Genomic DNA, 18318 nt, shown 5'->3' on the forward strand with positions numbered 1-18318 from the left:
CAGCACAGTGTTTAGAGCTGGACCAGAGGGGCCCTACCCTGACCCTGAGCATTTGAGAGCTCCTTCTGCCTTCCCTGGCCTTGCCCTCACCACAGGATGCGAGTCTGTGAAAATCAGGTGCTGTTCCTGTCCACAGTTGGCACCCCTCCCTCCAAGAACATTCTCCAGGCACCCGGGATGCCAGAATTTCCTCCTGCAGTGACCCGGAACCTCTTTCTGAAAGCTGTGTGTACCTCTCACCCAGGTCCAGCTACTCCTGGGCAGGCTGCACCAGCAGGGTGTGCATCCCTACGTCCATTTCATCCGATTTGTTGAATCTGTGTGTAGAGGCGTTCATGGTGCACCCTTATGATCCTTGCCAAGTCTGCAGGATCTGTAGTGATTCTCTGTTTCATTCCTGATACTGGTAACTTACAAACTCGTGTCTCCCCTCTCTCGCTCTTTCAATCAGTCTTGCCAGAGATTTGTCCATTTTATTAGTCTTATTTTTTTTAATCAGCTCATTGTTTCATGGGTGTTTTCCGTTGTTTCTGTTTCCAGTTTTATGGATTTCTGCTCTCTGTCTCTCTCTTCATTTCCTTTTATTTATTTATGTCCTTTCTTATGCTTGCTTTGGGTTTATGTTGCTCTTCTTCCTCTGGGTTTTGAGGTGAAAGTGTCTGTTGTTTGATCCTGCATTTCACGCTTGCTTTCCTGTTTTCTCTACTCAGCTATTTTCATTTTGGTTTTGTATTTTTTGCTTTTAAAACTTCCATTTGCTTCTTCTTTATATGTCCCATTTTTTAGCGGAGGCTCTGTTTCTTCATTGATTTCAGGCTGGTCTGTGATTGCTTGTTGAAGCATTTTTATCATGGCTACTTTGAAATCTTTGTCAGGTAAATCTAACATTTCTGTCATCTTGGTTTGGTTTCTTTTTTCTTTTCTGTTTGAGATCTTCCTGGTTCTTTGAGCAACTAGTGATTTTTTTTAATTGAAAGTTAGACTTTTGGGGCACTATGTTGAGACTCTGGACCTTATGTAAGCTTTCTGTTTTAACAGACTGGGACTCACATGACTCCAACCTAGAAAGTGGGGCCACCCCCTATTACTGCAATGAAGAAAGTTGTGGGGCTCTTCCTGCTTGCTGGGGGTGGAGGCGCCCACTCTCCGTGTGGCCTCCACGAATCCCAAGAAGAGCTGTGGCCAGTTACCCTGAACAGTGGTCAGAGTCCTCACTGTCCACTTGGAAGTGGACACCACCCCTGTGGGGAAGTTGGGGCACCTCCTTACAGACTAATGAGGGTGGAATTCTAGGCCACCCACACAGCCCTTACTGGCATGGGTGAAGGTGGGGCCAAGGTTTTTCTGCATTGTTTGGCTGAAGTAGAGCAGTTATCATCTAAGAGTTTTCTGCCCCTTCCCTGGTCCTGTGGCTAGAGAAAGCAGGCTTTTGTTGGGACTTTATTTTGTCTGTGCCTGCTGGAATTTCTGGGTTGCTGATTTCTTCAGTTCCAGGTCTAGTATGCATGAGGCAAAGGAAAACCCAGGGAATTCTCCACCATGTTGTTCCTCAAGTCCTGAGGTCCTTAGCCATCCTGCCTCCTTCTCTCTGCCTGGCAGGGTCATCTTCCATGAAGTGTCCAGGGTTTTCAGTTGTGCTTAGTGGGAGGAATAGGGAAATACATGCCTATTCCATACTCCTAGAAGAGAAGAAGTATGCTTAACACATGCACCTCCAGGATGTAATCAAAAGATACAGTATTTGATGACACAGACACAGACAGACACACCAAACACACATACACCACACATGACACACACCACACACAACACATATCATGCACATACCCCACAAACACCACACACACACACACACCCCACACATTCATACAACACATACCATACACACACACCCCATAAACACCACACACACACACACACACACACACTCTCTCTCTCTCTCATGCATGCATATGTACATATTATTTTACAAAAAATATACTGAAGAGTACAGAACAAAGTACATTGTGCTGGGAGGACATCAGGGTGCTGACAGCAGTGTTTGAGGATGATCTGTCGGATATAACGGATTAAATGCTAACGCATGCTGTAGAGGTCATGACTCAAGTGTTACTTTGAATATTCCAGATTTGAAATAAGTTTTCATAAGAATAGCAAAATTGAATGGAACCTTTCAGATGTTAAGGGATTTCACTGTATTTTTCCTAATTGACATACACATATATTTACCATGGTGAACGTTGAGATTGGTAAGGACGGGGAAAAAAGACATTGTGTGATAATTTAAGAAGTACACAGGATTAAACTTAAGTTGCATCAATTTGATTCTTACTCCATCAAGATTTTGAATAGTGCTTTGGAGTGAAGATTCTGGTTCGATAATAGAATATGGCATACATGAAAACTGAAACCCTCTTTAAAGTTTTAAAGATGTTCTTCCATTTAGAAAGTCACAGTTGTTCTGCACGCAGTAGGACCTCGTCAACCCCTAATTTGTTCTCAGTTGCGATGAGTCAAATAAACACTTCAGACACAGAAACTGAAGTGTTTATTTGAAAAATATTTCTTGATGGTAGTTAAAGCTGTCCTGGTGACGAGAAGGGACATTTATGCACCTGTAAATCCAGGAGATGTCTGGGCCAGAAAGAAGAAATACAACTAACTGAGAAATGTGCCAGGACTTAACTTCATCCCTTCCTTCTTTGTATTTTGTTATTTGACATTTACTAATCCTCTTAACCCTCCTGTACATCAGGATCTTGACCAATTTTCTTTGAGATTCTGACTTTCATGAAGAAAAAAGATGATGTAAAGAATAACTGTGATTTGAGATTAGGATAAAGCGAAGCCATCAGATAGCTTTTCCTTTTTGGTCATGTGTTTATTTATTTATTTTTTTTAATGTGGTCTCACTATGTGGCACAGGCTGGCCTCCAATGTCTGGGCATCAGCAGTCCTCCTGCCCTGGCTGCCCAAAGTGTCGGGATGACAGGTGTGGGCCACCTCACCCCGCCCATATGTTTATTTTTAAGGATATGTTGTGTCTTTATTTCTGACTTATGGGACTGTTCTTATCCCTCCATTAATAAAAGTAATGATTTGCCACATATGTGCCCAGCTTAATGAGCACCCACAATCATAATCTCATTACATCTTTATGACAACCAGTGAGGGAAGCAGGGGTGAGATGAACTTCAGTGCTGCTTTAAGGAGGAGGAAACTAGGGTGCAGCCCTGATAAGGGGCATGCTAAAACAAGCCGATGGTACCTGGCTGAGGGGAACATGTATGGAACCCCACTACAGGCTCACAGCTTCTCGCTCACGCCTCTTTCTTGTTTCTCTACTTTGACTATCACTTCATGTCACCTCTGCTTCTCATTTCTCCCAGCTGTCTACATGACTGGCTCCACTTACTCCACCGAACTTAATAAATTGCAGTTTGTGGTACCATGCATTTATTTTATCATGCATTGCCCATGAAAATTAATGGCTTCACTTCAGAAGTGTGTATTTCAAAAACATAATTACACTTGAAAGCGAGCAAGTGCAACTGTATGAGAAGGAAGCCATTGTGACAAAACTTCAGAGGAAGTGACTTACTGTAACAGTAAATAGTCCTAGTAAAGGCCTGCTGGTGAAGGCTTGTTTAGCAGAGTGCACTGCCTGGTGACAGGAACGCTTAGCGGGCACGTAAGCCCCTTCTCAGGGCCTCAGAAACGTCTCAGAATGTCTTCCGCATTCTTAGCCTTTGCCAGCCTCCCAAGACAGGAGGAATGGAAGTTGCAAGGGAGAAAGAGTTTTTGTTTATACTGAACTTATTTTTAACATCCTAAATCTTCCCAACATCCAGATGAAGCAGTTTCTTTGGTGTGGCTTAGCTTGTTGAGAGTTGGGATTTTTCTGTGTCAACTCCAAGTTAACTCTCTTTTCTGAGTAACCTTTACTCTCAAGCTTTCTGGGTACTTTTCTTCTTCCTGAACACCAATTATAGGTATGTTGGACTTTGGTCTATTTTGAGTAACATTCACTCCTAAATTGAACTTACTCATTTCAATGGCTGTCACCCTTCACCCAATAAATCTGAAGACTACATTTCACTCTTTTAATGTTTTTCAAAAACTTCCTATGCAGGGTTTGGTTACTGCTATGTTCAAAACAAGACTCTTCTTGTTTAATACGATTTGACTTTTGCCCCTGATCCCACTGTCTCTCTATTCTTAGATATGAATGTATCCTTTAAGATACACAGTAACGGGGTGATATGTCAGTTGCACAAACAGCAGGCACAGGGCTTTACTTCCCCCTGGGTACTGGGCATAAAGCCGGCCTGAGTAGTTGTCCCCTTGCCTGGGTACTCCTCCAGTCGTCACGGGTGGGGGTCTGGGGTCTCCAGGCTATGCAGCATGGGATGGGAAGACCACTGATGATACTCATCCTTCATCTTCATGACGAGTGTTCTCCATGCAGTCACAGCAGGGGGTGCTCCCAGAACTGCAGGAGGCCCTGTATCTTCCCACGCTCATCGACTCTTGCGTCTATGGTGCCTTTTACATTTTCTAAATATGATGGTTGGAAGCGGCATCTCCTCATTTCATTTCTTCTGGTTACATTTACTGAGTTGAGGAAATTCTCACATACTCGCCAGTCATTTAACGTTCTCTTGCTGTGAACTGTGTTCATTCCTTGCCTGTTTTTGGGGTTTGGGTGGCCTATTTTCTCTTGTTGATAACATGAACCATGTTGCCCCCCAATTGGTACAGAGAGGTATTTGATAAAATTTCACCATATAAGTTTCATAAAAATCGGAATTGCTTATTGCAGGTGTGTTAGTCCATTTGGGATGCTGTAATGAAAGACTATAAGCAGAGTGGCTTATAAACAACAGAAATGTGTTTTTCACAGTTCAGGAGGCTGGAAGTCCAAGAGCGAGGGACTTTCAGATCCAGTGTCTGGTGAACACTTGCTCTCTGGTTCATAGATGGTGCCTTCTCGCCAAGTCCTCACATGGTAGAAGGGGTGAGGGGTCTCTCTGGGGTCTCTTTTATAAGGTCTCTTTCATAATCCCATTCATGAGGACTTTGCTCTCACGACCTAATCACCTCCCAGAACTCCCTCCAAATACCATCACACTTGAGATTAGATTTCAACATAAGAATTGGAGGGACACAACATTCAGTCTGCCTCAGTACGTAAAGAGAATTACTATTAATTTTAAGCTCAGTTTAAATCCATCAACATCACTGAACTCTCATTAGTTTGAATAGTCTCCCTTCTGTTGGAGTGTCCATGTACAGGATTGTGTCATCTGCCCACCTGCCAATAAGGATCTTTTATTTTTCTTCCAAATCTTACACCACTAATTTCTTTTGTTTTCTGACTCTTTCCTTCTTGATTCGTTTTTGTGTGTAAGGACATTTAGTACCATGCTAAGCAGTTGTGATATCAATGGGCATCTTTGCTCCTGGTTTTAAAGTTTCTCCATTGAGTGTGAGGTTTACTGGATGTTTTGTAATATGGCCTTTACCAAGTCAAGGGAGTTTTCTTCTAGTTTCCTAAGGGTTTGTGCAGAAGGTGGTGATCTGCTCAGACTGGTGTTTCATAGACTGCTGTGGCCTGGGGGGAGGCTGCTGCAGTGATCCAGGTAGGAGATGAAGGTGGCAGCAGAGACAAAGAGAAACGGACATGTTAGAGAGACACCGCTTGTAAAATTAACTGGACGTGATGATAGACTGGGTACAGGAAACGTCCCAGCTGGCGCCTTGCTCTTGGCTTGCACAATTAGATGGATACCATCTGTGGAGTTAGAAAATCCTGCAGGAGGTATTGACGTGTTGACATGCCGATTCTGACATGTTTGAGGTGAACATCTCAGAATAAAATGTTGAGTAGATGTTGGATGTGGAGACCTGGAGCTCAGAAGAAAGTGCCTGAGAAAATTGCATTGTGCAAAATTGCCCACTGTAGAGGGCAAGGCTTTGAGAAAATATGGTGCTGGGATAGAACACCCAAACCTTAGAAATTCTGTGACCAGAGCACAAACTACAACAATAACAATCCCAATTTTGAATCCTGGCATAGAAGAAATATATTCAACTCCCAATAAATGGAAGATGCTGCAGTACATACAGAACTTTAATAAGGAAAAAGAGGAAGGCAGCCTAGGGAAAGGACAGGTAAGGGAAGACCAGAGGGCTGAGCCTCGGAGCCCAGAGCGGAGATGGGGCAGTTGCAGGCTTTGCCAAAATGCAGTGATGCCAGCGAGAAGTGTTCCAGGTCACCATCCTGTGCCTGTTTCTTTTGCATGAAGATCCAGATCCTGGACACTTTCAAAGCCAAACACACGGCCAGCAGAAGAAACATGGGGCCAGTGGACATGCAAGCATGTTCTCGGTGTCTTGCTGTGCTCACCTGTGCCACAGTTCTTTGTGCTACAGCACAGACCTGCTATTATGTGGTGACTTAAAACGTTAGTGCGGCAGATAAATTGGCTTATGACCAATGCAACTTTTACATCGTATTCACACCTAGTCAGTCATTAGGTGCATCAGTGACAAATGTGTTTTACAGAACAGTTGCCCTGCAGCAAACCAGGCTGCATTTCGTCAGTAGCATGCGCATACCTGGTCAGCTTTTGTTGGGCCGGGCGTGTGGGTGGCGAATGCTGACTCCCTTCAGGTGCATCTAGGAGGAGACACTGACCTTGGATCACCTTGGCTCCGCACTGCACGGTGTCAACACCTCACAGATTGCTGTTTTATTTTAAAATCTCTTACAAGCATGAGGAGTAGTATTTAAAGTCACTGTGATTTAGGATATAGTTGAACTTGTCCTAATTCAGGGGGAAAATTGTTCTTTCCCAGATGTAACTCTTAACTCGGTTATACAAAGTCAAGTTCCAGCTCCTCAGCTCTCTGAGAAGTGTGAGCCAATATCTTCTTGTAAAATGAAAACAATATCCAGAATTATATTTAAGCTCTTCCGAAGACAGCATTTGGAAGTATTGAAATTCTCCATAAAATATGCTACCTGAGAAAAATAGGCAAACTATTCTGTTTCTTTGTAAGTCCCATTTCATAGTTCTATAATTTCTTCCATTCTCCTTTTGGTTTTTCCTTGAGTGGAAAAAACATCCCTTAAAGTAGAAAAGTAACAGATAAGGTTAATTGAATTGCAAAAAGGAAATTGGCAGATGCAGCTTTTCTGAATGGTAATCACAGTCAGTGCAGCTGTGCATTCTTCTAAACAAAATCCTGCCACTGCTTTGATTTCACATGCGGTGTATCACTTATTTCCTTCATATTCTTTCTGTGAAGAAATGTTGAGCAACCAAGAGAGAGACTTCAAAAGAAAAAAAGATCTTTTTAATGACGCAGACTAAAAAGGAAATGACATCTCTCCTATGTCAGCCTCTTAGATGTAACACGCTGTTGAGCTGCCTTAGTTTTGATCATAAACTACACGGTGTCTCTCTCCGATTAATGTGGCAACCTGAGAAAATCTTGTTCTAGGCTTAATAATGAAGAGGATATGCATATTCTTTGAATTAAGAAATAGTCTCAGCTAATGTTAATTGAACCCTGTGTATGAGACAGAATTCCAATCCAAACAAAGCAAGTACCTGTCTCATGCAGAAAGTTATTGCTAATGTGACTCAGGTGTAACAAAAGGAAATTAACATTTGAAATGCGTGTAGCTGTTCCCATAGTAACGTAATTGGGAAGGGAGCTTTAATCAATACATGTAGCCGTTGACATCCGTATATGAATAGGCATTCTGCAGGTAATAAAATTATAGGTGATAAACACGACTTCACCTGTCTTGCTTGGTAGATGAACATTATGGCTAAAAAAATTCCTGAAAAGTTAGCTCAATTCAAAAGAGACAGATATATTGGAGAATTAGACCCAATCATGCTGTGTGCACACCTGCCCCCTTCTCTAAAAGAAGGCATGCAGTTGCAGGAAAATCCTCCAACCCTGGAGTGGAAGCCTCAAAGAAAGGAAATTAGAGAGGTGTATTGCCAGGAGAAAGGCAGACGAAGAGTTGAAGGAAACAATCGCATCAAGGAAGAGAGGGACATGGAGTTAAACGTGTCCCAAGCTTTCAGAGAGATGGGTTTTATAAAGCAGGAATCACCCAACACGAGACTCAGAAGGAGAAATATCACACAAGGGATTAGGGACCTTCTTAGCACACACTTCAGGGATGCGATTTTACACAGTCCTAATGGAAAGGAAAATGGAGACGTTACTTTCTAACAAACCCAATACAAACCCAATATAATCACACCAGCAGCTTCCTGGGGATAGTTTTGAAAAGGACACATGAAAAGGTGAAAAGCAAACACACCAGTGAAAGGGAAGAGCATCTAACTATAGCATCAGAAATCATCAGCCCCAATTTAGGTAAAAGAAATGTTTAAATGTTAAGGTTAATATAGATGTTGCCTTACATTATACCTTGAACGATAAAATATCAGTAATGATTTAGTGCCTGGTGTAAACATGGACTCACGCAGTGTTTCATGTACAACTCATATCTGAATAGCCAGAGCAACCCGTGAGGTAAGCAGCGTCAGGACTTACTTCCACTCATAAGATGAAGAAATGACAGCTCTCAGGCCCTCGTGGGCTTCTCAAGGTCACAGAGCTAGCACGTGGCACAGCCAGGACTCAGAAAACCTATTCCAGGCCTCCCAGCATTCCTGTTTTGGGAATGCACAGTGCCACAATCATAAAGAGAAAGTAGAACCTATAAACGTGAAACATCTCTTTTGCTCTCCCTATGGTTCCAGCCCCTGGCCTTAGGCAAGTCTCCTTATTGATTAGTTGTGTGTTTTAATCTATGACTTTGCAAACTGCAAAAATGTCAGAAGACTGTAGAGGGCTGAATGAGGCCCCAGTTTGAAAAGCCAGAATTCAATACCTTCTGCATGTCCCAAAGCCACAGACTTGATGGTCATTCTCGGTAATAATCCATTTTCAGCAAGAATTGGTTAAAACGACAGCTGACGTGTGTCTACAAAAGAAACAATGATGGACTGATAAAGAATCAGCCGTATCAGACTGACCTTGTTAATATCAACAGTCTGTTCAGGAAAATGCATTAGCGTGGGTGTCTTTATCAACTAGTTACTCAGGGATAGAAGATGGAGTCCCAGCCATCTGACTCATTTATCAACCCAAGGGAGAGTGTCCCTGGGCTGGCACTCTCCTGCAAGACAAGCAGAGTGAAGTCCACCAAGCTGGCCTCCTCTTTTGTTCTGGTCACCACTCAAGGGACAACTTCCTTCCACGCATTCACGGCCTGTCTCTCCAGTCCCAAGCACTGGCCTACTGGCCCTCCCTCCTCTCTGGTCAGCCATTCCCTTGAAGTCTTCTCTCAAGATTCCTCCTGCTTTCCTTAAGTGGAATCTGATGGCTCCTGAGAACCCACTTCCTCTGTGATCCTCTCAAGTGGAGGGAATTTGCTCTCTTTTTGCCCCTGAGACCTGAGTGCCATGTGCTTGGTCAATGTCATCCTTGCTCTTCGGGGAGCTTTCTGACCACAGCCTTTCTGTTAGCTGGACAAAAATTTGCTTCGTGAAATCTCATGCAATCTGACAATACCACTTCTCCTGTACTCTGAGGAGTCAGTTACTCCATCTGTGCTACTATGGTGCAGTCAGAGGGATGGTTGGAATCCATGCCAGTCTTCCTCACCATTACCATGCCTGCTGTCCACCTGGTGTCTTCCACATCCTCCTGAAAATCACATCTGACCACCTGACCTCTCCGTTCTGCTACCTTCTCATCTCTAGTGACACTTTTTTCTACTCCAATTTAGCCAACTATTCTAAATTTTGTCATCCTGTGTTACATGTAAATTTTCAGTGCTGTAAGGAAAAGTCAGCACTGGGACAAAGCATCTCTCAGCAAGGCAATCTTTACGTCTTGCAGAAAGAGTACCCTCACCCATCTTGCTATGACAGTTCAATGAACAAAGGAAAAGCAGACGTATTTATCCTTTACACATTTGGGGTCGTCCTTGCTGCTGTGTCTGATCTTTGTTGGTTGGAGCCAGACTTCACAATCTAAACTAAAACTTGATTGGCTAACAACTTCAAACTTTTCTAAACAGGTAAAAGCAATGGAGAACCAAAAGGAGGTCTAAATAAGGAAGGGGCACAGGCTGCGAGCTGGGACACGCCTGTGAGCATGTCCAGCACAGGTATCTTGGTTAAAGTACAAGGACACAGAATGTATTACGTGCCTGTAAGCATGTCTAACAGCTACATAGGATACGGCTTAACAAAAAGCTACTAGCAAAAAGCAAAAAGGCTTTGAAGAAAGTATTTAAAACAAACTGTTATTTCTAACACTTATGATTATTCTTGAATAAGAAAGGACACTTTGAAGAGGAACTTTTCTACTTCCTAAACCTGGAAACTTAATCACCTGTAATTGACAAAGTCATTGGGCACATTCTGCTGCCTCCATTTCTTGTCCTCCCACCAGGCTGGTTAAGAAGCCACAGTGCAAGTGCCTGTCCTGCCAGAACCTCCCGTCCTCTGATGAGTTCCCCACCACGTCCACCAGCCTTCCTCTCAGCAGTTTCTTCCCTCTACAACAGAGTCAGTAATGACTTTATTGCAATATTCAATGGAAGTTGCCCTTCAGCCTTTTAATTTTTATCATCGGGGAAAATCACAGCCCCAGAAGAAGCCAAGCATTTTCTGTTCTTCATGTCTGTCTAAACCCTGACAGTTCCTGGGAAAGACAACACACAGGGAAGTTTGTTGCTGTAAAAATGCATGATGCCCAGCCTCATCAGCCTCTGAGAACTTCTCTTTATTCTGACCATATCCCTAAACTCACTTTGCTCTCTCTCCACGATGCCTATTTTCAACCTTTTCCATTTACCTCAGCCTGACTTCCACTGGCCAGCATTCTCTCCAGGGATTGACCTTGCTTCCCACTAGACAGAAGTTTTTTTAAGAGTCATCACTTAGATACATCCTAAAATTCCTACCTGTACCCAACAGGGTTTCCGGTACACCCACGTATCCTCTTCTTCCCTTCTGGTGATATGAAGAAAGTACCTCACCTGCTACACAACTCAGGAAATTTACAACACTCTATTTTGTGTCGCACTTCTTTTTTGAAAATTTTAATTTCATTTAATTTTATTATTTTTTAATTGCATTTTAGGTTTTGGGGTACATGTGAAGAACATGCAAGATTGTTGCATAGGTACACACATGGCAGTGTGGTTTGCTGCCTTCCGTCCCCTCACCTGTATCTGTCATTTCTCCCCATGCTGTCTCTCCCCACTTCTTTCTCTTGCTGGATTCTTTTTATTTTTGTGGAAATATGCCCCAGCATTTCCTGTGTCACCCACATACACACATGCTCATTGCACGGCACCCGGACCCTGGTTCCTTAGTTACTCCCTTCTCTGTACAGCAAGTTCTTGTAAAAAGATGTAACTATAGACTCTTTTCCCATGTCCTCACTGTCCTTCCAGTGCCCGTCTGCATTCCTTCCACTATCCATTCATTCCACGCATAGTTGCCGAGTCGTCCTCCTGTCAGCTCCTGGCCCATTCTCTGGGGCTACGGGAGAAAGCAGAGCAGGCAGACGTCTGTTCTAGTTGAGGGAACGGCCGCCTGCCTGTGTTGCTGTTTGTGTGTGTTTCCATGTCTGTTTCAGTTCAGTACAAGCCAAACGCTGGAGCAAAGAGACTTCAGAATATTGGGACTTAAACAGGAGAGAGATTAGCCTCCCTCCCAAAATCTGGCCTGGAGCTGGACGGTCCAGGCTGGCGTGGAGGCTCTGCTCCACCAGGTTGTCCAGCGACTGGGGTTCCCTCTTCTTCCTCCACTGTCTTTTAGGGTGTGGTTCTTGTTTGCAGAGTTAAAACTGGGTCATTTTCAAATTGGGTTTTCAGCCTTCAGAAAACAGAAAAGGAAGATGTCTAGGATGGTGGCTTCATCTTTATGGAGATGCCCTGAGATTTCGTCAATTCCCTCATACACCATTGATCTGAACTTAGCCCGTGGCTGCTCTTGGCAGCATGGGAGCTGGGAAATGTGCTCTCCATCCCCAGCAGGGTGGCTGTGTGCCCAGGGGGAGTCCTGCCATAGTTCCAGCCTACTTGATCTGTGGTCAACTTCTGCTCTCTTCTATTTCTCGGGTTGCACTATGGTTTATTTCCAATGTGGAGATACCCTCTAGCTTATATGAGCCTTTTTTTTTTATTAACTCTACCTTCTCCCTAGACAATATTATTTCCTCTTTAGCTGGTGTATTAGTCAGGGTTCGACAGAGAAACAAAATCAATAGGATGTGCATCTCTATATATGTATCCATACACATACATATGCATACACCCATACAATTATGCACACACACACATCACACAAACACACAGAGATTCGATAAGGAATTGGTTCGTACAACTCTGGAGGCAGACAAGTCCAAAGATCTGTGCGGTTGGCAGGCGGAAGTCCCAGGAGGGCCTACAGTGGAAGTTCCAGTCTGAGTCCGAAAGCCTGAAAACCAGGAGAGCTCTGGTATAGTTTGAAAGCTGGAAGGCTCAAAACCCGGGAAGAGCTGGTGTTTCTGGTTGAGTTCAAAGGCAGAAAAAGACTGCTGACCCAGCTCAAGGCAACCCGGCAGGAAGGGGTCCCTCTCGGCTTTTCTGTTCTGTTCCGGCCTTTGACTGATTGGGTGAGGCCCATGCACACGGGAGAGGGCATCTGCCTGACTACATTCGCCGACTTAGACGTCCGTCCCCTCCCAGAACACCCTCATGGACACATTCGGAATAACATCTGACCAGTATCTGGGCAGCCAGCAGCCCTGTCAAATTGATGCAGAAAATCGACTGTTTCAGCTGATGAGCATTTGCCAGGTTAAGGAAAAATGTTGGAGGAAATGTTTTAATGGATGGTTCAGGGGCAATGATTTGAGTTGTGGACATGTTCACTGAGTTTCCTGGGGAACATTAGAATAAACGTTTCTACCAGAGAGTGGATATGTTAGTCTGAAACTCAGAAGATTAAGTCTGGGGTAGAGATAAACTTGGAGAAATAATCTGAATGGAAATGAAGCATTTCCATCTACCTATTCAGGTTTCCAATGAGCATCTTCCATCTCTCAATTCTGATCACCCCCATACTGAGGCAGTCCCCACCCAGCTGATGGACCACCACCCATATCTCACGTGGGGCTGCCTCCCTGCCACCCAGATCTCACGTGGGGCTGCTTTCCCCGCACCCAGATCTCACGTGGGGCTACTTCCCCCACCCAGATCTCACGTGGGGCTGCCTCCCTCCCACCCAGATCTCACGTGGGGCTGCCTCCCCCCCACCCAGTATCACGTGGGGCTGCCTCCCTCCCACCCAGATCTCACGTGGGGCTACTTACCCCCCACCCAGATCTCACGTGGGGTTGCTTCCCCCCCACCCAGTTCTCACGTGGGGCTGCTTCCCCCCACCCAGATCTCACGGGGGCTGCTTCCCCCTACCCAGATCTCACGTGGGGCTGCTTCCCCCCCACCCAGATCTCACGTGGGGCTGCCTCTCCCCACCCAGATCTCATGTGGGGCTGCTTCCCCCCCACCCAGTTCTCACGTGGGGCTGCTTCCCCCCACCCAGATCTCACGGGGGCTGCTTCCCCCTACCCAGATCTCACGTGGGGCTGCTTCCCCCTACCCAGATCTCACGTGGGGCTGCTTCTCCCCACCCAGATCTCATGTGGGGCTGCTTCCCTCCACCCAGATCTCACGTGGGGCTGCTTCCCCCCACAGCCTAAGCACTGGCGACGTCCTGCTGTTTCCTGGAGAGCCGCTGGAGCCTCTTTGCTGTTGGTCTTGCTCCGGCCCTTCCCCATATCAGAGTCAGTTGCTGTGGAGTCTAAAATGGCTGTCCCCAACCATTTGACACCAGGGACTAGTTTCATGGAAGACAGTGTTTCCATGGGAGAGGGGGGAGTGCAGGGAGGGGAAATGGTTTGGGGATGAAGCTGTTCCACCTCAGGTCATCAGGCATCAGAGTCTCACAGGGAGTGTGCAACCTGGAGTCCTCACATGTGTGGTTCACCATGGGGTTCAAGCTCCTATGAGAATCTAATGCTGCTGCTGATCTGACAGGAGGCGGACGGCGCTCAGGCTGGAGAGGTCACTCTCCCCCGCCCACTACTCACCTTCTGCTATGCGGCCTGGTTCCTAACAAGCCATGGACCTGTACCTGTCCGAGGCCTGGGGGATGGGGACCCCAGTCTAACAGACACAATCAGAAGAGTACATTCTTCTAATTAAAACCCTGCAAGACCCCCACTGCACTTAGGATAAAACCCAACATTTTTAACAAGGGCTTACCCCATTTTTCGGCCAGTTCTGACCATGTAGATCTTTGTGGGTCCCCTCAATGACACCACGCTCTGGGTTGTCTCTGGCTCTGGGTTGATTCTTGGGGAGGTTCCATTTGTGCTGTATTTGTTTTGCCATTGGGTATTCTTCACGTGGGCTGCTCTGCTCACTTCTCTTTGCCTAGAGAAGCTGGACTCGCCTTTTGAGTTTCAGCGTAAGCGACCTTTTCTCAGAGAGGATGTTCCTGTCTCTCCCGGCTGGGCTCAAGTCTTCCTGCCTTCCGTTCACACAGCAACGCACTGCACAGCAGCCGCATCAACTGTATGCACAGATTTGCCGATATCGGTATTTGCTTACTGACATTTTCTACACCAGACTGTTAGCTCTTTGGTGGCCAGGATAGCATCTCTCTTCCTCCACTGTGTTTCCAGAGCTAACCCCACAGCCTAAGTGATTAATACCTACTTATCGTATAAACGGATAATACAAGCAGAATCATGCAAGCAAATAGCATATGCATCACACCGGCATCTAAAGCCCAGCTGGGAGGAATGGAAAACACATTACATGATGAGACAGCAAGCATGCTCAATCAATATTTCTTAAGTGAGTGAACAACTCTGTTTCTCTATCAACATGGAAAGATGTAGTAAGTGAGCTCACAGTAACGCTTCAGGTCGCTCAGATCGTTATGCTCTGTGGCATGGTTCCCACTAACAACAACAGATTTCCGCTAGAGACAGAATTGCTCTAGCAGAATGCCTGTGATACTTAAAGCTATGGGAAGGTAAAGCATTCTCACCATGTAAGGAGAGGTTCGCATCAGCTTCCTGGATTCTGTGATTGTGACTTCAGATGGCAGTGCCCCCACACAGTCACCAGATGGTCAGTGCCTCAGAAAGTATTAGGTGAACTCTTCTGGGGCTAGGCTTTGTTCTTGGCAGTTTCAGACATTTTTTATCCTGGACATTACTAGAAATCTCTCCACAGTGTAACTAGTTAAGGAAGCAAGAGTCACTGGAGTGGTGATTTTATTGTATTGGAAGACTATGAGTGGAGAAAGGGTGAACAGAAAGAGACTACCAAGTCTTCCAAACAATATGGGATATTCCCAGCAAGTTCCCCTAAAGGATGAGCAGTGCAAGTCGGTTCCTACGCTGGTCAAATGATCTGCCAAGTGAATTTCCATCTCGAGTCTCTGGGCATCCACATGGCGAGCAACATCGATGTGTGGGAGGAAGAAAGTGTGTGGACATCCAGCCCTTTGGAGATATTCGGGCAGTGAGCCCCAGTCATAAAGAGGTTCACTATCCTCTTGTCAAAAATGACTCATAAATTCCCGATGAGCTGCAGTGTCAGACAAAGCCCAACAGAGACATTTGATCAACTTTGTCCTTTCACGGAGTGGTGAGAATCATAGTTAAGGGAGAGAGGAATTTCTCTGAGGTAGAGGACAGAGGTGTCTAAGGAAAACGTGAGGTTCCAGCCTTCACTGGCAAACCACAGGAGTGACCAGTGTCTAAGGGGTGTGTCTAAGCACAGTGAGTAGAACTGGTTTTTCATAAATTGCTTCTTTTTGTGGGCTTTCTCCCTCAAATTGCTGACTCCAATTAAGCCATTGTTTAGAAAGGCCCAGATCAAAAACCTAGTGGACATGGCTAGAGTTTGAAATTGATGGGCAGGCTGTATTCACAGGAGGCAAACAACGTCGTGTTACATTAGGTGTGTCGGGGGGAATATTAGTGGTGCAGCCTTTCTAAAAACTGCATCCACGAAACTGCTGGAGACATAGTGTACTTTAGATCTCCCGGCCACAGACTGGGTGAGAGATCCTGAGTAATCAGACCTGGAGCAGTTCACAAAAACAGAGCAGGGAGTCCTCCTGGGGCTTTGGATGGAGCCGTAGGAGCCTGAGTGCCCAGCTCAGATGCTCCCTTTTCCCATTTCTTTAATAGAGGCCCTGCGGATGTGCAAGGAAAGCAGAGGTTTTTTTTGTTTTTGTTTTTTTTTAGACAGAGTTTCGCTCTTGTTACCCAGGCTGGAGTGCAATGGCGCAATCTTGGCTCACCGCAACCTCTGCCTCCTGGGTTCAGGCAATTCTCCTGCCTCAATCTCCTAAGTAGCTGGGATTACAGGCACGTACCACCATGCCCAGCTAATTTTTTGTATTTTTAGTAGAGACGGGGTTTCACCATGTTGACCAGAATGGTCTCGATCTCTTGACCTCGTAATCCACCCGCCTCAGCCTCACAAAGTGCTGGGATTACAGGCTTGAGCCACCGCACCCGGCCTGGAAAGCAGAGTTTTAAAGTCATAAAAATAGAGTCTCCAGAAAACACACACAACTAAGGATATTAAAAACAACAAGAATCCCTCCTACTTGCTTAGCAGCTTGATCTGCAGTCTTCTCGGGAGCGGAGAGGGTCCCAGAACACATCTGGATTTCACGGGCACTGGTGGGAGGGGAAATCCAGTCGCCACAGCACCTCCTGTGAGCGGCCGTGCCAGGCGCCTTCTGATTTGGGCTGGAGACAGGCAGACTTGCAAGGGAACAGGTGGTCAGTTTCGCTCAACTTGCCACCCAACGGAAAGAGTAGCCCTATATTAAGCACTTGACCCCGAGGTGTTGGACTGAGTCAGTTACTAAAAGTGACATTGTCATATCCTTGCCACAATCAACTGCCTCTTGCCCTGTCCTGAGTTTCAGATGATCCCGAGTGACAGTTAGCCTGAATGTTTGCACACTCCCGTGGAGGCTGGCTCTCCTGAACGTGGAGGAGTAAGATTCTCCACGCCTGAAGAGAAAGACGGTGCAGCTCTCCGGCCAAAATCACCCTCATTTCCAACTTAGGCAACATGCTCTCTCTCCTCCGCCAAGCCTTCTCTAAGTTCTATGGGCTATTGTTAGTAAGTACCTTGTTTACGTTGTTAAAAAGCACCTTGGAGCCTGCTGCGTTGTTTGGTTTTGTTTTTAAGATGGTTCCTGATCCTCTCTGGAAGCCAGACAGGCCGGATAGTTAGGTAATTATTTTGGCATAATAACGGATGACGTTTGTAACCTTTTTTCCTCACTTCTTAATCTTTTACTTAACATGCATCTTAGAGTAGGGCTTTTTTAGCGTTCGATTTTCTCACTTTTTCTGTCCATGTTTATTCTACTTTATTCTATTTTGTTCCTATTTGTCCTTACACCTTGGCTTGTGAACGTTTCCTGCCCGGCAGAGCACGTGCTCTGTGCCGTGTTATTCCGTCTCGTCCTTGGGTTTGCCACGGCTGGGCTTCCATCGTCCACCTCTGCACACGCTGGGCTCTGGGTTCGGGGTTTACAGAACACTTCCCCACAGCCTCCCCTTCTTGGACACATTCTCAGTAGGGGGTGATTTTTGTGGATAGGGAGCTCGAGCAGAGGTAGGAGGATGAGCTCTGTTGGCTTCTTTTATTTTTTTTCTGACTACTTCTTCCCTTACTTTTCACTCTATCACCTCACTTTACCCCTTTTACTCTTCTGTTCTTCCCTTATTTTATCTTCCCAAGACAACCATTCTTGCAGGGGGGGCACTTGCGGGAGGTGGGGAAGCCATACGCCATCCACTTCCGGACATCCTCCTCTTGAATGTCACTTAAGCTAATCGCATGCTTGTGCATTTCCCGCTGTCTTCCCCCGACACGGGGTGTCCTGTCCTATAACTAACCCAGAGAGAGGGAGGATTTCAACCGATGGGCGGCTGCTCCTGGGACGCTCTGAAGAGCTGCCCAGGAGCCTGTGGCCTGTATGGCTTCCTCCCAGCCTCACGTGCGTCTTGATCTCTCATTCTGGTCTGTTTTCTTTTGCTGGCATTCCGGTTTCTCATTTCCTTTCCCCCATGTAAGCGTATAGAAGATGGATAAATAGATCATTACAAAAATGCCTGTCATCGAGTTAGCACTGTTGTTCTGTAACATGCATTTGCCTCAAACCAAAGGAG

General features: G+C 45.6%; 1 protein-coding gene across 6 annotated transcripts in view; it reads left to right on the forward strand.

The window, feature by feature from the left end:
• The window catches only part of RPS6KA2 (ribosomal protein S6 kinase A2), a 450029-nt gene that overhangs the window by 150094 nt on the left and 281617 nt on the right, over positions 1 to 18318 (forward strand). The window contains exon 1 of one of the 6 annotated variants that reach the window (XM_074397160.1): positions 17114 to 17260. The exons of the other annotated variants lie outside the window; for them this stretch is intronic. Coding sequence (XP_074253261.1) covers positions 17210 to 17260 — 51 coding nt within the window. The 5' untranslated portion in view covers positions 17114 to 17209. Of the gene's footprint in view, positions 1 to 17113; positions 17261 to 18318 lie in introns of those variants that run through there. 6 annotated transcript variants of the gene reach the window in all.

The sequence above is a fragment of the Saimiri boliviensis genome, chromosome 4 (assembly GCF_048565385.1).
Source record: "Saimiri boliviensis isolate mSaiBol1 chromosome 4, mSaiBol1.pri, whole genome shotgun sequence".
Classification (NCBI taxonomy): Eukaryota; Metazoa; Chordata; class Mammalia; order Primates; family Cebidae; genus Saimiri; species Saimiri boliviensis.